Source organism: Abrus precatorius, unplaced genomic scaffold (genome assembly GCF_003935025.1).
Source record: "Abrus precatorius isolate BTA unplaced genomic scaffold, Abrus_2018 Scaffold10, whole genome shotgun sequence".
Taxonomy (NCBI): domain Eukaryota; kingdom Viridiplantae; phylum Streptophyta; class Magnoliopsida; order Fabales; family Fabaceae; genus Abrus; species Abrus precatorius.
In genome coordinates, this window is record NW_020874292.1 from 27,977,727 (window position 1) to 28,000,808 (window position 23,082).

The 23,082-nt window shown below is 32.4% G+C and overlaps 4 protein-coding genes and 1 pseudogene across 5 annotated transcripts; 3 read left to right on the forward strand and 2 right to left on the reverse strand.

Moving 5' to 3' along the window:
• Nucleotides 1-212: 212 nt before the first annotated feature.
• LOC113852732 (mavicyanin-like) lies at nucleotides 213-2,669 on the forward strand. The gene is made up of 2 exons (XM_027483089.1): nucleotides 213-599; nucleotides 2,136-2,669. Exons 1-2 carry the CDS (start codon nucleotides 425-427, stop codon nucleotides 2,483-2,485), a joined length of 525 nt encoding a protein of 174 aa, XP_027338890.1. The 5' UTR covers nucleotides 213-424; the 3' UTR covers nucleotides 2,486-2,669.
• A 687-nt stretch (nucleotides 2,670-3,356) lies between these two features.
• LOC113872965 (transcription initiation factor IIF subunit alpha) lies at nucleotides 3,357-10,155 on the reverse strand. Of its 2 annotated transcripts, none has more exons than XM_027510889.1 (9): nucleotides 9,848-10,138; nucleotides 9,564-9,722; nucleotides 9,114-9,259; nucleotides 8,592-8,962; nucleotides 6,633-6,748; nucleotides 5,917-6,057; nucleotides 5,420-5,617; nucleotides 4,684-4,899; nucleotides 3,357-3,659 (listed from the first exon to the last, which is right to left on the reverse strand). In XM_027510889.1, the coding sequence occupies exons 1-9, from the start codon at nucleotides 10,016-10,018 to the stop codon at nucleotides 3,567-3,569; spliced, it is 1,611 nt and encodes a 536-aa protein (XP_027366690.1). In that variant the 5' UTR covers nucleotides 10,019-10,138; the 3' UTR covers nucleotides 3,357-3,566. The 2 variants fall into 2 exon arrangements, with proteins under 2 accessions (XP_027366690.1, XP_027366681.1); XM_027510880.1 differs by having other exon boundaries at nucleotides 3,361-3,659; nucleotides 5,405-5,617; nucleotides 9,848-10,155.
• Nucleotides 10,156-11,592: 1,437 nt separating this feature from the next.
• On the reverse strand, nucleotides 11,593-12,760 carry LOC113852185 (annotated as a pseudogene).
• On the forward strand, nucleotides 12,681-17,838 carry LOC113847998 (fumarylacetoacetase). Its single transcript, XM_027477347.1, has 14 exons — nucleotides 12,681-12,965; nucleotides 13,549-13,627; nucleotides 13,790-13,848; nucleotides 13,940-14,064; nucleotides 14,152-14,226; nucleotides 14,734-14,809; nucleotides 14,920-15,019; nucleotides 15,098-15,157; nucleotides 15,343-15,413; nucleotides 15,528-15,590; nucleotides 15,809-15,873; nucleotides 16,201-16,297; nucleotides 16,420-16,545; nucleotides 17,586-17,838. Exons 1-14 carry the CDS (start codon nucleotides 12,759-12,761, stop codon nucleotides 17,646-17,648), a joined length of 1,266 nt encoding a protein of 421 aa, XP_027333148.1. The 5' UTR covers nucleotides 12,681-12,758; the 3' UTR covers nucleotides 17,649-17,838.
• A 929-nt stretch (nucleotides 17,839-18,767) lies between these two features.
• Nucleotides 18,768-20,345, forward strand: LOC113852862 (BAG family molecular chaperone regulator 5, mitochondrial). The gene has a single exon (XM_027483249.1). The coding sequence runs from the start codon at nucleotides 18,799-18,801 to the stop codon at nucleotides 19,384-19,386; it is 588 nt and encodes a 195-aa protein (XP_027339050.1). The 5' UTR covers nucleotides 18,768-18,798; the 3' UTR covers nucleotides 19,387-20,345.
• Nucleotides 20,346-23,082: the final 2,737 nt, after the last annotated feature.

The window sequence follows — 23,082 nt, forward strand, 5'->3', positions numbered from 1 at the left end:
GATGAAATTTGAATACACAGTGAATGAGGGAAAAAGGGGAAGGAATGTGACAGCTTTAAGGGGGGTAAAATGATAAAACAAAAGTGAAAATCATGGAAGGGATTCACTTTATTGTTGTTAAGGGATAAAAAGAAAGGCATAGAAATGGAAGGAAATAGAAAATAGGTTGGTGGCATCAATTTACAGAAGAAGCTATTGACAATTGGTTGTAGTGAGTGTGGGAGCAGAGGCACAACTACCAGTCCTTGTTTTGCTTCGTGTGAGTTTGTGAGAGGTAGGAAGCTACCCGGAAAGTGATTCCTTCCGCAGCAAAAGATATTTATAACCAAAAAGCGCTTTCGGTTTTCTTCATCACCAATCCAGTCCATACATAACATAACAGACACCCAGAAACCTTTTGTTTGAGTTTGAGGAATATAGAAAGATGAAAATGGGTAAAGGTGTGATTTTTGGTGTTGTGGTGGTGGTCATGTGCCTATGTGGAAAATGGGTGGAAGCAGAGATGCATCATGTGGTGGGTGGCGACCGTGGGTGGGATCCAACCTCAGACCTCGTTTCTTGGTCTTCGGGCAGGGTGTTCAGGGTCGGAGACCAAATTTGTAAGCATTTCTTCCTCTCTTTATTTTTAGTGTGGTTTTGCTTCAAATCCACTCAAACGGAATTTCATTGCTAAAATTATAGCTTGACGTGGTTTAACATAATTTTATTAGTTTTTCAAACATACATTTTACCAAATGTCCGGTGTGTTGTTTTATGAACCACTCTTTTGTGGTTCAGTTTCAGTCCTTTCTTGATTGTCATGGAAAATAAGAATAAGCAAATATATTTTGTTATTATTATTATTATTATTATTGATATTGATTTGGGGACATGGCGTTGAGTTTGTTCTCTATGTTTACTTCTTTTGAAAAATAATGAATGAAAAAAGAGTATAAAATATTTACGTTAGCTTTCATTGATTGTTTGTCCCTGTGTGCTCTATGGTTCCATTTCATCAGCGCAGCCCACAGGCTGAGTTTGTTCTATTGTTTTTTGGTACAAAGAGATTGAGATTGTTAATTTACTTATCTTAAAAGATTTGTTTTAATATGTATCCTCATTAATTTGTGAATCCCAAAAGCCATGGACTTGGTTCCTTGTTGGTATCGTTTTGTTTTGTTTTGTTTTTGGGGGACCATTTTTTTCGAAATTTTTGTTGTTGTCAACAAATAAAACCATTTTTTTAGATAAATTGATTCCCTTAACTAAATAAAATGAGTTCAAAGGGTATGATATTATTTAAATATTCCATAACAAAATGATAGCAAATTAGAAAAATAACATGATTTAATGGAGTATATCTCAAACTTGAAAAAACAAAAGTAAAAAGTTTTTTTAGAGAAATATCTTTTATTAAGCTTTATTTTATTTTAAATAAATAAAAAAATATTAATAATAAATCTATTTCTACCTCTTTTTATTAGCATTAGATAAGAATTTTTGTTAGGGTAGAAAAACAAAAGAAAAAAATTTAGAACATTGACATTAGTTTATTCTGTATTTAGAATATTTCTAAAAAAACTTGAATGTATTTCTAAATTTTTTTTTGCTAATTATATTTTTAATTTTTAAATGCAACATTTTTTTTTAATACTTGTATGTGCAAAAATTTTAATTTAGTTGTTAAACAAATAATTGATATCATAGTTTTTTGCATTATATTGTTGTGTTATAATATTGTGGGATTAGTATGAAATTAATGTGAAATATAAAAGTCAAATTAAAATAATTTTCCCAACAAAAAAATAAAATAAAACAATTTTTATACATAGAGATAAAAAAGATAGAATATTATTAGTAGGTAACATATATTTTAATTTGACAAAATACTTGCTTTGTAAATTTATTTTTGTGTTATAACATGCGAAGATGAAATTATGATCAAACTGCGACTTCATAGATAATAATGTATTATAAAAATGTTTTTTAGGTACTACGGGACTTTTTAATTCCTGTCTTTTCACATGTCTCTCTTTCTTTTTGTCATCTTGTTTCTCCCTATTTTCTGTTTCGGTCGATATGTTTCTCTCTATTTGAATCACAAAAATAATAACCCGAGTACTTTGTGGGCCTGTGGCACGTGCCAAAATGGGCAGGGCTCACCTACTCTGTGGCCCAGGGATTAGTGGCAGAGCTGAAGAGCAGAGAGGAATATGAGGCGTGTGATGTGAGCAACCCCATCAAGATGTACACAGAGGGTTTGCATACTATTCCACTTGAAAGGGTAGGAATCAGGTACTTTGTGAGCAGTGAACCCGAGAACTGTAAAAATGGACTCAAGCTACCCGTTGAGGTTCAGCCCAAGGCCACACGAATCATAAATTCTTCTACCCTAACAGATGAGGCTGCTGGGCCAGCTGCTCCTTCTGGTTCGGCCCGTTATGGACGCAACACCATGTTAATGCTCACGGTAATATTTTGCGTCATTATAGGCCTTGCTTATTGACGTCTTACACAAGCCTATTTCTGAGGACTGAGGAGAATAATTGATTCTCTACGTGTATTTAGACAATATTTTGGGATTTGGGAAATTGTTATGTCACAATTTATTTTTTAAATGTGAGACGTATGTCTAGTTTGAGAAAGATATTGGTTGTTTTTAATACTGTTCTATGAATTTATGTAGAATCTAGGACAATTTCGAAATTGCCTAGCTTACAACTGTTTCTAAGTGTAAGATTTAATTTCTGAAATTACAGCCAGTACATTTGCGCTGTCAGTGGCCGGTTTATTTCCCACAGCACAGCATTCTGAAATGTCATGAAATTATTGGTCAAGCAAGTGTTAATACTTTGCACATAAAACAAAAACTAAGTTTGGATAAGCACAATTGATCTCATAATTTGCATCTACCATGTCTTTAACTAGCATATGCTGTTTATTCCATAAACTGGTGTAATACATCATCTCTCCAAACAACCTATCCACTTTCATTTGTTACCTGATGAAATATGATTTTTAACAAGTTTTGAAAACAAAAGTGATCCTTAAGATCCTGATTAAGATTCAATATTTATAAAAAAATCCTAGGTGCAAGAAAGATCATAATAAGAATGCACTAATCACACTTTTTATTGTCCATATAATTGATATTCATTATGACCTATGTTGTTTTAACACTATAATATATATATTGACGTGACTTAGTAACATTAACTTAATGAACAAATTTTTCCAATAAACAATAATTTTTTCTAATAGTATAAAATGATAGAAACCAAATCATAATGACATACTTATAAAAGTAAAAAATAATTTTTTATACAAAAAATAATTCGTAATAAGTATTTATTATAAGAACAAAATGTGTATTTCTACTTGATAAAACCTTTATAATTTTCATTTCACTCTTGTGACCATGATTAAGATTTGTTATACAAGTCATAAAGGACACTAGCTTACTAAATCAATAGTCGTAGCATCTCGAAGATGGTACCCAAAATGTGAAAATATATATTTATATATTAACTTCATTTAAATTTAATGCTGGCATCCTCCGTCAGAACCAATCATAGCGGCATACATTGTCACTTATCTCGCAGGATAACATAACTGGATCCATTTGTAGTCTTCTGTATCTTAGATATTCTCTTAAGAATCTCAGCAAATGCTTGCTTATCCTGCATACAGCAAAGAATCAAAAAAGCAGTTTTGAGCAAAGTTTTAAAAATTGAACTGATGATGCTTATCAGGTTACGGATGAACATTTTTGCCATCAATCCAATTATCCAAGCAAATCACAGGAAAATTGTAAATAAATAGAATATACAAAAATGTACCAATTAGAGAAAAACACCTTCACCAGGGCAACCCTAAAATTTTCCGGTACAAGTGCCACGCTGGCACGAGAGAGAGGAGGTGCTTTTTCCTCCTTTATCTTAATGCTGCCACTTTTCGTTTTTGCTTTAGAGTAAATTAAGGCTGCCGTTTTTACTTTGTACAGGAGCTAACAGCTAGTTCCATAAAATTGTAAATTCACCGATTCAATTTTAAGGTTCTCAGCCTGAAATTTTGGCCGAATATTTTAAACTTTAGAATGGTCCTGTTTTTCAAAATCAGACCAGTTCATTGGTTTTGACTGATTCATTCTGGTTCAACATGGTTATTTTACAATCTGGACTGAAAATTCAACGTGTCTGGTAGCTAAAACTGGTTTCAACCTTGGTAGAGCATGGCATTAAATTACCTTCAAATGCTGTTTATCTGTATACTTATCTGCCTCTAGGTAAAAGGCATCAGATAAGCATTTTATCCTTAAATCATACATAGTTCATGCATCCAATCGTCCTTCCAAAAGAACAAGGCAATAATTCACCATAAGATTATTAGTTGGATCACATCATTTTAATCTGACATTGATATATATCAGTTCAAATTCATTCTGAAGAGTATAGCTCCATACAAATTAGATGTATCACATAATTTCCAAAAACATGAGACAATTCATGCTCTTCAGCAATTCTAGTAGACCAAATGTTGATTAAGAATCAACCCGAGCGTGGGGGATTAGGGAGCAGCAAAAGGCAGGGTTGGATTATAAAATATTGGAACATATTGGGATAGTGGGAGACACAAATTGGTTTCAAGAATTATTAAGCAAAACATGTCAAATTCAATTGAGGATAAAGCAAAAGTAGAGCATACCTCTGAAGATCGTAGTCTTGCCTTAAATTTAGCAACAAGATCCTGTGTGGTTACAGGAGTCTTCTGAATTAAAACAGCCCTAATTTCATCCTCACTCACAGGTCCAGAAGCTGTGGTGGAAGACCCAGCCTTAGATGATGATGGAGGTGTACCTTTTGGAGGTGCACTACTTTTAGATGCAGAACCATTTACATCTTTGGCAGCCAATTTTGGTTCCTGATTTAATAAGAGAACGAAAATTTTCAGAGTTACAGGAAAACCTGTTGGTTTAGCTTCTAAAATTTTTTTGTAATAGAAAAAGTTATTGATGAGAGCGCCTTTTGAAAACCTCTCATACTATATAAGCAAAAGCCATATAGTGTTCAGATGCATCAGTTGGAAAGTGCTTCCAGGTTAAATTAGAATCATTTTCATCCAAATCTTCACCAAAAAAATATTCAAATTAAGCAGTATTGCTTCTTCTTCTTCTTTTTTTAAGTTTCTTTGGATGCATAAAATGGAAAGCAATCCCAAGTTAAATTAAGAGCATTTTGTTCAAATCTTCTCAAAAAAGGTTTGCCAATTAAGCAATATAGGTTTTCAAAATAAAAAATAACTTTGTAAAATAAGCTAAAAACCAACATAATTGTTTAGCGATAAATTATCAAAGTTATCCAAACAGCTAACATTCTCGGAAGGTAAAGTAAAGCAATAATTGTAATAATGGAAGGAAGTGACTTGCATTTTCTGCCTTCACCTTCTTTGGTGGTGCACCATTAGATTGTTTTGCTTCTTCATTTAATTTTCTCTTCCCCTTTGAAGTCTTTGAAGAAGAAGGTGTTCCACGAGCAGGTCCTGTTGTTGGTTTTGATGGGCTGTTGTCAACAGGTTCTTCCTTAGGGGCATCCTTCTGCTTCGTAGCATTCACAGGAGGAACACCAGCCTCATCATCCATCTAGGAAAACAAAAATGACATACTAATTGATGAAAAATGCTCAAGTTTTGTTCAAACCATATGCAAGGTTTTGCAGAATTCCTAGGAGATCAAAACTAGTCAACCACTTCCCTTTTAGAGAAGTCACAAAATGCAAAAGTTATCTGTAGCTCACAACAAGGGGATCGCAGTTCGCACCAAGCTATGCTTATCTTTCATTTTATCAGTGGCACAAAGAACAATTAACAATTATAGTACATCTATATAAAAATAAAAGAAAATGGTGAATTATAAAGAAAAAATAAGAACAAAACCCATACTTCATCATCATCGTCATCATCGTCCTCTACTTCAGATTCATTCATACCACTAGCTCTCCCAAGCAGCTTCTTCAGCTCTTTCCCAGATTTACTCAGACCTCCCCCCTCTTCATTATCTTCATCCTCCTCCTCCTCCTCATCCTGCAAATGCAAATCAAGGAATATGTCACAAAGGAATGCCAAAATCCACAATAACATAGAAACCAAATATGAAAATGTCCTTATGATTCCAACTTATATCATATGATTAACATAAAATAATACATCAAGGATGTCAGTAACCAAAATGAAAACATCAGAAAATGGCTGAAAGGAAAGAGGTATACTTCCATGTAAAAGGGAAAACAAGGCATTCATGCATATAAGCAATGAGCAAAGTAAATCCCTTAAATAAATGAAGCCTAGTCAAGTAATGAAGTTCTAATACAGGATCATTAAACCAGCCAAGAAAATCACTTCCTGATTATGTGCTAATTTTCTTCTCATAACAAAAGATGAGTTAAACATTGAGAATGACAAGATAAAAGGGAAGCACAAAATGCTGTAGCTATTGTATCACAATTATTTTGACATCCATAAATGAATACATACCAAATATATAACATCAATTGCAAGAGCTAAGACACAGAAATGGCAATATAATGAATAAACACAACACCATTAAACACCCAACTTCTAGGTCACAATTCGCAAATATCTGTGGAATGCAAACTAACCTGCTTGATTTCAGGAGGAGCAGGAACTTCAGGAGCCAAATCCTCCCTTTCCTCAGGATCATTGCCAACAGCTTCATCATCATCGGTGAAAATCTCTTCATGCTCCCAATCATCACCTGTAACAGATGTATGACTGAGTCAGAAGAAGAATAACCATAAACTAGTTTAAGTATCCCTGTAAGTTTTTCATAAGACAAATTGGTTTAACTTGTGCTTGCATGCTTTAAAAAAACCATCTGCTAATGCTTTCAAGTCTTAATTCAGGCAAATTTAAGATTAAATATTGGAACACATTGCAACTATATAAATATGTAGTCAAACTAATTAATCATGTTATGAAATCAACACACTGTTACGTAGACCCTAGATAACATAATTCATCAGTTACCCCCAGAAGTTCTGCCCATTAGTTCAAGAATATGTTAAGTTCAAATTTGGGAATAATTCATACACTGACATTATATAATCCAGGGCTTCATGTCCAGTGCACGATTGACTGACGTTCAAAGCATGGTAATTAAAATCACGATTTTACTCATAAAGATTGTACCATTTTATAATTTTGCCATGCCTTAGCAATCCCGATCACACTCTCTGACTTGTTTTGCTGTGATCACTAGGATCATAATATCTTACTCGAAAGATCGAACGATTTTTCTAATCCTACTCAAAACCATTTCTTTTAATAAAAATCCAACACAACCCATTTTCAGTCAACATGTTAGTTTAAAGCCAAAAACCCATTCATTTTGGCACTCTTATTCATCTTTTTTCCTTCTCCTGTGCACACAGAAGTTACAAACCCCTCCTTAGTCTTCTGCTTCTGGGTTTGGCACTCTGCACTTCAGCTTGGTGTTCTTCTGTTTTTGGGACCAAAACTTGATTTGTTTTCTTGTGGATTCAACCCCTCCTTGTTTTGGTTTGGTTTCTACATTGGGACCGTGAATTCAAATTTCTGCTCTCTGCAGTCTTCCACTCCTTCTATAATCTGTTCTGCTGTTTATTATGCTCTAAGTGGCACAGGAGCTGCTAGGGAGGTCAAGGCAATGGGTGTTCAGGTGCTGCTAGAGTTGGAAGTACCTGTGATGCTGCTGCTGATGGGAGGTTTTGAATTTGGAATTATGACCTAAAGTTTTGGCTCTTAGTAATTTAAGGTTATTTTGACTTATTTCTCTTATTTTTATGCATATATATGTATTTAAATATGATTTTCTATTTTAGGTTGGATCTTCCAATCTGTGTTACGATTACATGATATACATGGGATAAGACCAACAGCTGCTGCAAATGAGATACTGAAGCTTTCTTGACAGAAGACAGTCAAGTCTCATGTGTCTATCACTTCATTACTTGCTGGTTAACAGACTGTTAAATCAGTCAATTATCAACAAGCTGCTCTCATGAGTTAGTTTTTGTAATCTGTAAACGTTTTTCATTAGATTTTTTCTGCACTATATTATTTTTTACAATTCAAAACTCTCAATAAATCACACACCCAGCAAACTTGTGGGCACTAGTATTGACAAGCTATACGAGTTCTATAATGCTAGCTCTATCCAAAGCCAAAACAAACACTTAAAAACCTGAACTATATGCAGCCTACATTTGATTTGTGGAAGCATTTTGTTTTTTTTTTACTTCCCAAGCAATATCCTCCAGTGGGTAAACAGATACAAAAGTCACAACAATGAAGAAATCAAGTTAGATACTGGAAAAGATTGACATAGTAAAAACTCCATTAGAATTGGATCAGATTTAACAGACATAATTTATACAGTGAAATAATTATTTCCTCACATATCCCACCTAAGCAGTTCCATATGTCTATTCTTATTAACTATGGCATGCAGTAGCATAGCAGATGGGTCATCACTGCACAGAACTAATCAGAAATAAAATGATAACTTTTGCCACCCTTTTTATTGAAAAACATAATGAACAAGAAGGCAAGATACTCACCCTTCTCAACATCATCATCATCTAAATCATGGTCCCCTCCCCTTGGCCCTTCTTCATCATCATCACCACTTCTTTTATTTAGTCCAAGTCTATTCTTCCTGTCTGCTTCCTCCTCTTCATCCTCCTCTCCTTTATCAGATACATGACCTTCTTCATCCTCACCAGTTTTTTTTCGGCTGCTTCTCCCACCACCTGGGTTGCTTTCCTTCTCATCAAGCTTCCCATGTTCACCAAATGCAGCAGGCCCATTATTTGCTGCTTTCATCATCCATCTTTGATATCCATCTGCAGTTTTCTTTCTATTCCTCATCTTCTCTTCTGCTTCCTCCAAAGTCAATTGCTTATATTGGGCTACCTTGTTAAAGTTATACCTAAAAAGATAAACATATCATACTATGCATTTGCCTGCTGTCTTTTGACCAACAATAAACATAGGAAATTAACCAAGGAAAAGAAAAACAAGCAAATTTCATAGGAGCATTTGCTTGCACTCAAACACAGTCCTTAGCATAACAAGCATACCAAGAACCAGAAGGAATGGCAACAAACTCCTTCTTTTCCTTCATCAGCAGGTAATATGTAGCCGATTGTGAACCTTCTAGATGACCCTGGAACTGGGACTGACCTGTTTCGTCCTCCAAGAGCCAAGGCTTGTTCTTGTATTTCTCCTATGCAATATGAAAAGAAATTATGCTTGAGCATAAGAGTGTGTGTGTGTGTGTGCGCGCGCGCATATTACAATTCACTGGCAATTGTTCACTTCCGTAATGGCTAATGCAAAACCATCTTTTCACATCCCCAACAATCATCTACTTGACATTACCATGACATACTAAATAGAATTAGCATGATAAAACAATATGTCAGGTATTACAAGTTTCCAATTTTCCAGTAAGCATTTCTTTAGATAAATATGTTGTTCTAAAGCAAACCCCTTCTAGCTAAATACGATGCAATGATAGATTTCAATACCCGCAAAGCATCAGTAATTTGGCGTCCGTGAAGTCCATCCTTCTGCAGACACCACTTATTCTCAGCACTTTTCTTCTTCGAAAAATCAGGCAAACCAGACACGAATCTTCCAATAAAGTAGTTTTTGTCATTGGCAGAACTTGCACGAACGTTATACTCCTGTCATGAACAGCCACACCAAACACCGAATACATCGTGATCAATTAGCTTGCTAAGGCCAAATAGAACGAAATTGGAATATGCGAAATTCAACAAGGGCAAAAGTGAGGGATTAAAAATCGAACTCGAATCAATCGAGTGAGGACGGCGCCACAATCGAAGCATTTGGCGCGGTTCTCTGCCATAGTTTTGCCGCAGCTCAGGCACAGAGTCATGTGCTTGCAATTGCTTCCATAGAGGTCGGTGGTTGATCCGCATCCGCTACAACTCGACTTCAATTGCAGGTCCGTCGACATTCCTCGGCGTCTCAAAACCAAAAACCAGAGACAATGTTTACCGATTCCGACAAAAACACAAGTTCTAGGGTTCCCGTTTCAGAGTTCAGTTCAGAATTTTTTATTAGCTTCTGCTGGCAGAATTACGAAGCAGCCATGAAACCAATGTTTGCTTTTTTTATCAAATAGATTTATCAAAATAACACGATACAAATATTTACTGATTTAAGTTACTTATTCGATTTATTTTTTAATAAAAACTTTCTGTATATTAATACTGGTAAATTCTCCTGACTAATAACAATACAGAGAAAAGTTTTAAGAAGTATATCACACTCTTTTTTCTTTTCTTTTTTTTTTACAGCATGATTTTAAAAAAATATACATTTTTCCTTTTCAGCTTGTCTAGTTCAATTATGTTTAAATTTTAAAATAAGTTAAGGTCAAATTGTTTTAGATGTGTTAGCGTTTTTTTTTCTATTATTATTAGTTTAGTTCTACGTACTTATATTTTATTTTAGAATAAATATTTATATAATCTAATAATTAAAATAAATATTTTAAAAATGATTTATATAATAAAAATATTTCAAATGATAATTTTTAAAAAATATTTTAACTTAATCTTATAATTATAAATAATATGTACAAAAATATAAAATCTAATAAAATTAAATAATTATTTTATTGTACTTTGTCACAAAAATTTTCTTGCTTAGATACCTACCTATCACAATGTTTTTATTTTTATTTTCGTTAATAAAAAATGTCAAAGTAAGTCATTTGTGACAAGTTTGACTAGTCTAACTCGTTATAAATAAAGGGTCAAACAAATATTTTGTATTTGTTAGTTTGCCTGTTTGTCTCATTTTAATTTGTCAAAATGCAAATTAAAAGCGGATTGGGGCAAGTTAGCTTGTCAAGTCCATTTTTTTAATTTTTAAATAATTTATTAATTTTATTAATATAAAAATGTTTTTTATTCATTTTTGTATTTTTTATTTTATGTTAATTTTAGATTGGTTAGTCTATTAATTTATTAGCCCACTAATTTTTTATTTTTAGTTTTTTGTGGATTATATATTGCTCGTCAATCCATCATTAAACTAGTAAGGCTAACAAATTAAATTCATTTTTTGAAAGTAATTTCTACTTTGCCTTGTAAATTAAGAAAATATTTTATATCATTTTATATGTGGAACAATTAACACTATTAATTTTATAGTAATAAATAGTTGAGTTAGTAATTTTTTTTAAAATATATATAAATATTATTTAATTTCTAAAATATTAGATGAATTACAATTATTAATTAAAATAAGAAATATAATGTTCTTTCAAATTTATAAGTGCAGTAGTATTTTTTTTTTCTAAAAAACATGAAACAAACTGACCTATTTTATAATAGATTTTTAATAGTTTATAGTAAATTTTTAACAAAATAAGATAAATTCATCTATTTTGGACATTTTATCCCTTATAGTATTAAAAGGGTCACAAAATACTGATATATTATATCAAGTGATATGTGTGAATGCTAAATTTGCATATACAACATCGTTTTGCATAGTTTTTCTTTTATTTCTCAAATAACCCTACTTCTTTTCTAAATCCCAAGTAAGCATGAAGCATCTAAGGGCCTTACCTTCAAAGGGTTCACAATCTTTAATCATTTGATTGACACACTCCTTTTGAGCTTAGTCCAAAATATCAACTTTGGTCCATTCAGTTTCATGTCATAACATTCGTGGATCACAAGTTTTGGAATTTTATACCCACAAATAGGTCACAACCCATTCACTTTACATGTTGATTTTACTCCAATTACAAGCATTTTTCCAAATGCTTGCATGCCAAATCTATCCGATGAAGAAATCTAATAACCTTGTTTAATGTCACAAAGAAAATAGTGTTCTCATCATTGCATTTATAATCATAGAACAAAAAAATAGTATCAATCGTGATCATACATGTTCCAAGGGGTCATAATAACAATACTTCTGATTGCAACATGTCTGAAGTTAGTTTTAGTGTTTGAATAAAGTATTTTCTAATTATCCAATATCGTCATATTTGAAGGAATAAAATCAACGAGATTCTTTAGAGTTGAGTGCCTTTTCACGAGAGAAATTAAGACTACCCGTAAAAGAAAATAAATAAATATATAAAATGATAACTCATTCTTTTCCCATGAATCACTCTATTATTGATGTTAATAATGTTTTAATTCAGGGACTAAAATATTTAATAAATATACAAGCCAGAAATTAAAGTAATATTTTAAATATTTTAAATACTAAAATACACTTTAATAATTATGCAAAACAAATAACTATAACTATAATAGTATAATTCAAGGGGCGGATGTTTTGAGTCACGGGTGGTAGTTGGAGCTATTGGGTAGCTACCCCCTGATCCCATTCTCAACAACCGCACGGCAACTCAACTATGATCAAAGAAACACATAAAAAAAATATTAATTTCAACATTTCAAATTAAATTTAAGTATACAATAATAAAAAATTATTTTTTAAAAATTATATATTAAAAAACATTATAGTAAAAAGTTATTATATTTAAACTCAATACCAAAAAATGAAAAAAAAAAAAAAACGAAACAAATCCTAAGCGAAAAAGCCAAAAGTGTTGAATATTTTGTTATTTCTTACCTATCTATAAAATAAGACACTCAACGTCCTGGTTCACTCTCATTCTGAGTGTCTCTCTATCGTTGACATCAGCTTCAGCAAAATCATCGTACATGGCTCTGCTAAAGTCTTTCATTGAGGTTCACCCAGATTCTCACTTCCCTATACAGAACCTCCCCTATGGAGTCTTCAAGCCCCAACCCACTTCATCTCCTCGTCCCGGCGTCGCCATCGGCGACTACGTCCTCGACCTTTCCGAGATCGCTTCTGCTGGTCTTTTCGATGGCCCTCTCCTCAACAACTCCGATTGCTTCAACCAGGTAACTTCCTTACTCCCCCACGTTCCTCTCTGCATTTTTTTCTACTCCAAAATCTCAGCTTCAAACTGAGTTTCACTAATTCAACCAAGTAATCAATTGGGTTACTTCAAAGTTTTTTTTTTTCAAAAAAAAGGATTTCACCTTTTTTTGGTTGGCCTAAGATTTTGTAATTTCTGGACTTATCACAGTCTTTGCATGTCCCTGAGTAACCGGAGGAAAGGGAAGAAGGTACCTTAATATTAGGATGAACATTTTTACTCCCCTCCTTTTGCATCATGCAACATTGTATTTATTTTTGAGAAATGCAATAATCACACTCTCATATCTGGCCATTCTTAATTATTAACTAAAATTTATTTAAAATCACACTTAATTAAATTATCGGTCATAGTTTAAGTTTTCTTTCTTGTACTTTTATAATTTTTAAAAACTTTTACCAATAATTGAGTGGGTGTTGAAAAGAGTGTGGTTCTCTAAAAAAAATTATCATTTTTTTAAGACAAGGTCTTACGTTGTTACCTCGTGGGTTTAGGAAATGGAAACCTCTGCTCTAACTGCTTCCTATAATATATCTCTGTGACAGCCCAATCTAAATAAGTTTGTATCCCTTGGAAGGCCAGCGTGGAAGGAAGCTCGTGCCACTCTTCAAAAGCTGTTATCAGGTAGATACAATACAACATTGCGTTGTTTCTGTTTAATTGTTTACCTTTTTCTTCTTTTTATGTTTTTACGCTGTACTACTTATTAGGATGTACATGCATGTTAAAGTTTGTATGAGCTGCAATGCTTGGTTCTTATGTCAATTGGGTTGTTTTTTAATGCAGCAACTGAGCCAACCTTGAGGGACAATGCGACTTTGAGGGAGAAGTCCCTTGTGCCTTTGGTAGTGCACATTGGTATTCCTGATTTGTTTTTTTAAAGTGCTTGTGTCGTGTTTGTCACTTCTTTAATGATTTTGGTCTTTGCATTTTCAGAGTAGTGTGGAATTGCTTCTCCCTGTTGTTGTTGGGGACTACACTGACTTCTTTTGCTCTCTGCATCACACCAAAAATTGCGGGGTCATATTTCGTGGACCGCAGACTCCTGTTCTAGATAACTGGTGCGTTGATTTAAAATGCTTTACAAATCAACTGAGTGTAAATAGTAATTTGTTCTAGTACTAAAAAATGTTAAACTTGTTTCGAAGGTATCGCCTGCCTGTTGCCTACCATGGAAGAGCATCTTCTGTTGTTATTTCTGGAACTGATATTGTTCGACCAAGGTTGGAGACCTAATTGTACTGCTATGTAGCCCTGATTTCATGTGCTTATGCAGCTTCTGTGTAGGTCTTATGTTTATGAACTTATAAAGATATTTCCCATCAATAATTTTTTTATTAACAAGGAAAGCTCTGTATTGAATGTCTATAGCTCTAGCATATATAGGGCACATTTACGTTAACTTCTTAATTATGCACTCATTTAACAAACCCTTACAAAATTAAAGCTTATTTTTCAGCTTGGCAGAAAAGCTGACTGCAATAAGCTAACATGAGTTTATAAGAAAGTCAAGTCACTTTCATAAGTTCAAACAAGCTCTTCTTGATACCCTCGTAGTGAACTATGGGAACGATATGGCTCTGCATGTCAATCTTCCAGTGTCATATACCCATTAAAATAGAAGCACTCAAGGAGCACAGCCGCTAGTTCCTTTTTGTAGACAGTATGTATTTAATTGCTCTGCTGCCTCGGCATTCTATCTCACAATGTTATACTATGTGCTTATTCAGAGGTCAAGCTCAGCCAACTGGTGGCTCAACACCCTACTTTGGCCCTTCATTAAAGCTTGACTTTGAGTTGGAAATGGTTAGCTTTCTGTTTACATAGATCTTCTTTGGCCATTTTACTCGCTAAAATCCATATGTAAAGTTTTATTTTTGAAATAGAAGTCTCAAGGTTAGATATCTTACTTGCAGGCAACTATTGTTGGACCTGGAAATGAATTGGGAAAACCTGTGGATATTAACAATGCTGAAGATCATATCTTTGGACTTGTTCTTATGAATGATTGGAGTGGTATTTTTCCAATTCAATTATCTTTCTTTTATGCTATTCTGCCCAATAACTGATGCTTTGCTGAATTGTCTTTGGCAGCTCGAGATATTCAGGCATGGGAATATATTCCTCTCGGCCCTTTTCTTGGAAAGAATTTTGGTAAGATGTTTCAATTAATTGCTTCATATTTTTAAAGCTCTATTGAGAAAAGCTGAGCATTTGGGCTTGTGCAGTATCTGACGTGGATAATTACATGTACCATTTTTTTCGAGATAGAAACTATCATCTTATACTTCTATTTTGGAGTTAACCTTCCTTCATGGTGTGTAACTAAAATTATATAGGCACAACAATATCACCTTGGATTGTGACCTTGGAAGCATTAGAACCTTTTGCTTGTGAAGCCCCAAAACAGGTAACTGGTTTCTTTCTTTGGAGATTGACCTTGTAGGAACTTTATAATTTGGTTGTTCATGTCTGAAGTTCATAATAACCATAGCATGCTATTTAATCTATCTATAAAATGCAGGATCCTCCTCCACTTCCATACTTGACTGAAAAAGTATCCAAAAACTATGATATTTCCCTAGAGGTATTTCAGGCCACCTTTATATGCATGTGTACTTAGTATTTCTTACAAAATATTTCTTCCTCTTGTAAGTTGTATCTCAGATTTATGCTATTTCTTCATGGTCCTTATATACTGTATTTGAAATAGGCTCTTTTTATCTTAATGCTCCTTTTTCGTAGATGATATACAATTATTTTTTTGAACTATCAAGTTAATCAAATAGTGGTTTTTGCTGCTAGGTTTATCTTAAACCTGCTGGGCATGAAGTTTCGAGTGTAGTGACACGGAGTAATCTAAAGCACTTGTAAGGAATTTCTCTTCAACTAATATTAATAATTCTGTTTATTTATTATTTCCTTGCTACATATATAAAATCAGTCATGTACCTTGAAAGCAATTGTGATGACATTGTTGATTTAAAAAAGTGACTGTCCTGCAACTTGTATGTATTATTTTGTGTATAGTTTTATTTGTGTTTGGTGCTATATTCTCCTTGGTACACTAAACACAAGTAGGTTTTCTTAATCTTTCGGTTCCATTTGATAATTGCCTGTCCCTCCCTAATAGAAAGTTTATACTTGGAAACTTTTATGCATAAAGATGCACTTATTCTAGTTCTCTTACTTTGTAGATATTGGACATTGACCCAACAACTTGCTCACCATACGATCAATGGTTGCAACCTGAGGCCAGGCGATCTCCTTGGAACTGGAACAATTAGTGGTCCTGTAAGATTTAATACTTTATGCTTTCTAACTTTTTGATCCCTGTTTTTTGTTTCACTCTCAAGGAATTGTTTCCTATCAACTGTTCAACTAGCTTCAGTTAAAATGTGTGCCTTTCACTGCAGGAGCAAGAGTCCCGTGGATGCTTGCTAGAGTTAACGTGGAATGGACAAAACACACTGTCCTTGAATGGATTAAATCGGAAATTTCTTGAAGATGGAGATGAAGTCATCTTAACTGGATGTAGCAAGGTTACAATCAATTAAGATATTCAATGCCTCTGTTTTTCAAAATTGCTGTTGTCTTTTCAATTATTCATTAGAAATTTCTCTGTTTTCAATCCCCCCTCCCCCCCTTCAAGTTTTTAACTTGTTCAAATTAAACGAATTTCAAACCCTTGACTGGCATATGGGACCGATAGAAACTAGAAAGGAACACACACACAAAAAATCACTGCTAATTTAGTTTCTCTAATCACCTAATTACTTGTGCCGCCAGATCTGAAATGCTGCAACAGTTCTGTGAATTTAGTTACTTGTTGACAAATTTCCTAAAGAATATCATTGTCAACAATTTCTCAATTTGCAATACTGTTATCTATTGTTTTCACTTCTGCCAATTTTAAGCAATTCATTACTCCATTATTAATTAGTTTAGTCTTTAAGAATGTTATTTTGACACGAACTTCATGAACAGCTGTACTTTCTAACATTTTTATAACTGAAGAGTCAGTGTGTTTGTGAGTGTCATCAAAATTGATTTTGATTTTAGCTTAGATTGAATTTGGAATGAAATCATTTATGTTCTGAAAATACTGTCTTAGCAATTTGGCAGTGAAACAGTAGAAAATTTTCAACCCAACACAAAAGTTTCATAATAGTTGCTTGTGCTATAATCAAGTTTGGCCACATTTTTCCATTTGAAACATTCACCAAACATTTCCAAACAAGTTGAAAACTGCTTCAAATCCTGTCTGTGCCTTCCAAACAGGTGGATTGGTGCTGCAAACGCAGCCTCAAATAGGGTCACAAATCACAAATATAGATCCACATCATAAGATACTTGGATTGTGGTTGAGTCTTCTGACCCCAGCACCCCCGTAAATTGGAATGCTGAAACTGTTTTAAAATGATGTGCCGTACATATTTTGTTTATAGCTGAGGCATGTTTGTCACTTTTCTTGATGATCACATTGAAAGTTCTGCACACTACAAATTTATAGTACGATGGGACATTTATTAGTTGTAGAACTTATAGAATTTTAATAAGATGTAAAATTCTTGCTTTGCAGGGAAATGGTTACACTGTTGGGTTCGGTAATTGCTCGGGCAAGATTGTTCCCGCAGCTCCCTGAGGACAGCAGCATTATTCCATGCTCTTAGTTGTGGTGGGATGGGAGAGATGTTGAAGTTGTACAATCGGAAACCTGAGCTGGGCTCATTTCCGCATATGGATTAATAAGTGTTTTCTTTTGTGTGTGTGTGTGTGTAAACCCAGCGGTGGATTTAATAAAATTGGCTTTTATGAGGGCCATAATTTTCTTTTCAGGGCTAGAGTGTGGATCATCAAACATTGAAATATACTATTTGACTATGACGTTCACTTAGGTCATAGTAGTACATTTTATAGGATTCCTTTTCCCTGGTGACCTGGTTCAACGACAACAAAACAGATTGACTAGTTAGGCGTCACCGCTACGATGATGTTTTCTTATAAATGTATTTTTCAACTATGGACAAGGATTTGGTAATATAAACGGTTTAAAAATTCAAGTAAAATATCAAAATGCTATTGCAAAATTCGAGTTAGAATGGTAACCTCTGATGGTATTTTTATTAAAGTTTGAAAATATATATTTTAAAGAGATAATAATTTTAGCAATTAAAGTAGTGTGGATATTTGCAATTTAGACTATATTAGAGATGCTAAGGAAGAGTATTATATAATTTTTAGTTCTGTAAAAAAATATAGAGGAAGACTGAAAAGAATTTTAAAAGATTATTAAAAGTGGTTTTATGATAAATAATATATTTAAAAACTGAATTTTTAATTAAGTTTAATAATATTTTATGGAGTATCTAACCGATTTCATCAAGGGTAAAAAAAGACTTTGTTGTTAGTATTTAATTTTTTAAAATAAAAAATAAGGAAAGATTGCATTGAAATATTATTTTTTTAAAAATAATTTATAGAAGATGACATATACCGGAAATAAGATGATTGCATTGTACAAAATCATCCTACTTAAAGTCAAACAAAGCGCCCAACACAGTATTTGAATTTAAACCTGAATATGAATAAAGAGGTAGAAAGGCAAGTCCTTTTGTCTTAAAACGAGCATGGGGTCCCTCATCATAAAACAACACCTAAAACCATGTTACGCGCCAACATCATTCAACATTAACTAAGAAACAAAGCCCATTCTCAATTTCTCATTACCTATTTCCCATCTCCCTCACTTCACTCACTGTCTGCAATCGCTGACTCTCAAATCCTCTTTTCCCATGAAACCCTCTTCCAAATTAGGCTTCTTCTCCTCATATTCAACCGTCACCTACACCTACCACAATGACCAAACTACCCCTCCTCCATCCACCAATTCCACTCAGCTCCCTCCCCAATCCCAATCCCACGCTGCTCTCACCATCCAATCCGCTTACCGGGCCCACCGGATCCGCACCCTCTACCGCAAAATCTCCGCCGTCGATTCCGAAGCCGACCAGCTACAGCGCCTCATCCAGCGCCAGGACACCGTCGATGCCGTCCGCACCAACCACCTCGAGAAACTTCGAATGAACGAAGCCCTCATGGCTCTCTTGCTCAAGCTCGATTCCGTCCCTGGAATCGATCCAACGGTGAGGGAGGCTCGGAGGAAGGTGACCCGTCGGATCGTTGGCCTGCAGGAGATACTTGACTCTGTTTCGGAATCCAAGGTGGATGAATGCAATTGGTGCTCCATCAAGAATTGGGACGAATTCATAGCAGACATGGAAGAAAGTGTCTGTAGAGAAAGAGGTGGCGATGAAATGGAAAAATTTTGTGCTCAAAATCTCGGCTTTCGCTGCCTTCAAAGGTTTCTTCGTGAACCCTAATTCACCCCTTTTACATATACATGTACACTACTGTAACCTGTTGTATAATAGGATATCTTAAGTTACCTACCTTAAAATCTTTGTGCATCAGTTTAGGTAGCTATAGTAAATACAAGGCATTGAAATGAATATTGTGTAAGGAATTTAGATTATTATTATTATAAGGAGTATTCTCTCTCTGTTCTAAACCGATTCAATACTTCTTAACAAAGATATTTAAAGCAGTTGCATTTCAAATTATTACTACGACATGAAGAAGAAAAATGCAGAACAAGAGCAAGATTATAAGATACATCAACTACTGGATTTGCTTATATATAAGTTAAAGTACTAATTTGGTGGAGGAGATAGGTGCTGGTTGACGCAGCTGCACTTGCACTTGGACATGCATTTCTTGCAGTCAGAGAGAGTTGGGTAGCCATTGTTGCTGTCACATTTCTTGCTGCAATGGGACCTTGAGTTACCATCCCACAAGCACCGAGCCATGCAGTGGAGGATTGGCGTGCATGATGGACAAGCCTTTTTCATCTGGTTTATGATGCAGTCTTTGCAGCCACGTCCATCTGTGGGTGGACAACTACTCATGATAGGTGAAGCCACCATCAACATAATCAGCAAAATAGCTTGTGCTTGGACTATTGCTATGTGCTTCTTCCTCTCCATTGGAACTAGAATGTTTCTGCGGTGTTCTTCACTTCCACATATAATAAAATTTGGCAAACGTTGGTGGGAATGAAAGAACTCAGATTCACACTAGGCATCGATAGTGAGGAAGCATTTAATTTCTTGGTTGACCTTGCAATTAAACACCACATTTACTGGCTTTCTTGGTTTGCACAATATGCCATCGCTATCCTTTAAGCAAACAAGGTCAATCAACAAAGAATTATTCTCAGGTTTTTGGTAACCTCAATCCTTCGATCCAATTTAAGCATATGCAAATAAAAAAAAAATACATATTTATTGTATTGAAGTTATAAAAATATAATAAATATTTTTTTTAATAAAATTTTATAATTGTTAGCTGAATATCCTGTCTTAGTTTTATAAAATCCTTATTCTTATGATAAATTTATAAGCGAAGGATATTAATCAAGATTTTGATATTAAAATTATGCAGGAAGTAAGTGTATTAATAATCTGTTTTAATATAATTTTATTATTTTTTATTATTTAGTTAGTGCTTTAAAGGTATTATTATTTTAGATTTTGTTAACTTTAACTTTTATGTTTGAAGTTAAGTATCTAAAAATAAAAAAATATTTATGAATAAAATATATAATTATTATATCAAAATTTTAAAAATACAATAAATAATTTTTTATAGTAATATTTTATTATTATTATCTGTTTATCTTAGGATTGAGACTAACAAAATCTTATTATTTTTTTGTTAAATGAGAATATTGATTCGTATTTATCTAATTTTATTATACAGAACTTTCATAATCTATTTTTTTTGGAAAGTATTTAATTTGTGAATTTAACAATATTTGCATATATTTATAAATAGATGAGTAAATACAAATAATATATAAAATTTCTAGAATATAATTCCTATTAGATACCTGTTATTTTCAAATTTGAATATTCTTATGTTATTTATTAATATGAAAATTATGCAAGTGGGTTCATTATCTTTTAAAAGATTAATTGATAAAAACACTTTTATATTGGTTCAGCGCAAAGCATTAGGGAAATATAAAAGTTGGAAATAGAAAAATGAAGAGAAACAAAAATATGAATAAGAATGTTTGTTTGATTAAAAAAAATGTGAAAATTTCATTTTAAAACTAAATTCAATTTTTTTTGTTTTTATTTTATTTAAAAATTTTATTATTTTTAAACTTAACAAATAATAAAAGTAATAGTTTTTTACTTACAGTAAATAAAATTCATTAAGCCATATATTTTATAATTTTGCATATTCATTTAAGTGTACACATTTAGGATCTATGCTGAATGTTAAATTTGAATATTTATATTACTAATAAATCTTTATAAAATGCAAGATTTACTAATACAACTGTTAACTTGAAGATTTTTATTAAATATATCAATTTTATTTTATACAAAAATAAAATTGATTAGTATTTTACTACATTACTTTATTTTAATGAATATTATGTTTTTAAAATATAGGTAAATATTAAAATTTAAATAATATACTTATAAATATTTAAATTATGTAAAATGTGTTATATATAATTATAAAAATAATATAAAATATAAGAAATTATTAATATGTATAAATATTCAATTTTGACACTTAGTATGAATATATATATATATATATATATATTATTTATTTCTATTATTTCTATTAAATATAATTTATATAATCAGAAATTATTCTAATACCTACTGTTTTTTACCTTAGAAAGTAAATTTTTTTCATGAGGTAGCTTGACTCAAAATAAGTCGACTTGAATGGATTTTTCGGATGATGAAAAATTCAAACTAAAATAATCAATATCTTATTTGTGTCACTAACTATAAACTATAAAAGTAGGAAAATGTTTCTCCCGGAAACATCCTGAATAACTGAATTTTTTATAAAAAAAAGTGCATATGAATCTCTAAATTGAATTTTGTATCCTTAATTGTCAAATAAATTACACATAAATTTTGCATTATTGATGGTTATTTTGTTTTATTTTTTGATAAACACACTGTTGTTGACGATTTATTTGTTAATATTATTTTAAAAAATAATCTGATCATTGAATTGAAAAAGATATTTAACTATACACGTGTAGAGAAATATAACAGTATGGGTTACACACTTCTCTTTTGACAGTTTGAAACCATAAATGAAATTTTTAAAAGAAAATTGATTTAATGGTGATGTATAAATAAATATGCAAACATGGTGACTTTCCAACGTAAATTTAAAGCAAAGATTGAGTCACACCAATAAGAATGATAATAGGTAAAGTATTATGTTACTTTAAATTTTATATATGTACTTGCTAAGTATTTGCATAGTTATACTTGCATCAATTACTTGTGTTTGTCTAAGAAAATAAATGTATCTAAATACATTAACTTTCTAAACTAAAGTACTTAAAAATTATAAGTAAAATCAAACACACATAATCTTTAATATCTTCTAAAACAACAAACTTATAAACTTGAGAGTTTTGTACTAGTACTCTTTAATACATGTAAAAAAAATGTTAGTTAATTATTTATTATAAAATCAAAATAATAGAAATAGTTAAATTATTTTATCTTTTTATTAGAATTAGAGTCTTCAAATTATTTTAAGCACTTATCTTTTAAGTTTATATATTGGTTTGATCTACTAATAGAAACTATAACGCACAAGTACATAACAAGAAAATCAATAATTAAGCTATCTATTTAAAACTATCAAACACATTTAATTGAATAAATATATTAATATATTCAATACTTTCTTTTCATGTTTCAACAAACTTTGTACACGTATATTCTATTGAAATTGAGAATGATAAGTACTTAACAATTTATCTTTAGTGCTAAAAGTAAATTTTGAAGAAATTGTTGAAATTGAGATGGACAAAATATCTTTGGTAAATTTTAGCAATAATGGATATTTGATTCCATTTGATTTCCATCACATAAGGATATAAAAAATAACATCTCTAGGCAAGATCTTGTCTTTCCAGTAGAGATTCAACTCAGACTTTAATTGCATATCATTTGTTGATA

Excerpts from the sequence above, each read along its gene's own strand:
- LOC113852862 (XM_027483249.1), top strand. The coding sequence starts at position 18,799 with ATGAAACCCTCTTCCAAATTAGGCTTCTTCTCCTCATATTCAACCGTC.
- LOC113852732 (XM_027483089.1), top strand. The coding sequence starts at position 425 with ATGAAAATGGGTAAAGGTGTGATTTTTGGTGTTGTGGTGGTGGTCATG. Across the intron at positions 600-2,135 it reads CAGGGTCGGAGACCAAATTT|GGCTCACCTACTCTGTGGCC; the intron begins GTAAGCATTTCT and ends CAAAATGGGCAG.
- LOC113872965 (XM_027510880.1), bottom strand. The coding sequence starts at position 10,018 with ATGTCGACGGACCTGCAATTGAAGTCGAGTTGTAGCGGATGCGGATCA. Across the intron at positions 6,749-8,591 it reads TGATGATGATGTTGAGAAGG|GTGATGATTGGGAGCATGAA; the intron begins GTGAGTATCTTG and ends CATCTGTTACAG. Across the intron at positions 3,660-4,683 it reads CAAGACTACGATCTTCAGAG|GATAAGCAAGCATTTGCTGA; the intron begins GTATGCTCTACT and ends TGCTGTATGCAG.
- LOC113847998 (XM_027477347.1), top strand. The coding sequence starts at position 12,759 with ATGGCTCTGCTAAAGTCTTTCATTGAGGTTCACCCAGATTCTCACTTC. Across the intron at positions 13,849-13,939 it reads AGAAGTCCCTTGTGCCTTTG|AGTAGTGTGGAATTGCTTCT; the intron begins GTAGTGCACATT and ends TTGCATTTTCAG. Across the intron at positions 16,546-17,585 it reads TCTTAACTGGATGTAGCAAG|GGAAATGGTTACACTGTTGG; the intron begins GTTACAATCAAT and ends CTTGCTTTGCAG.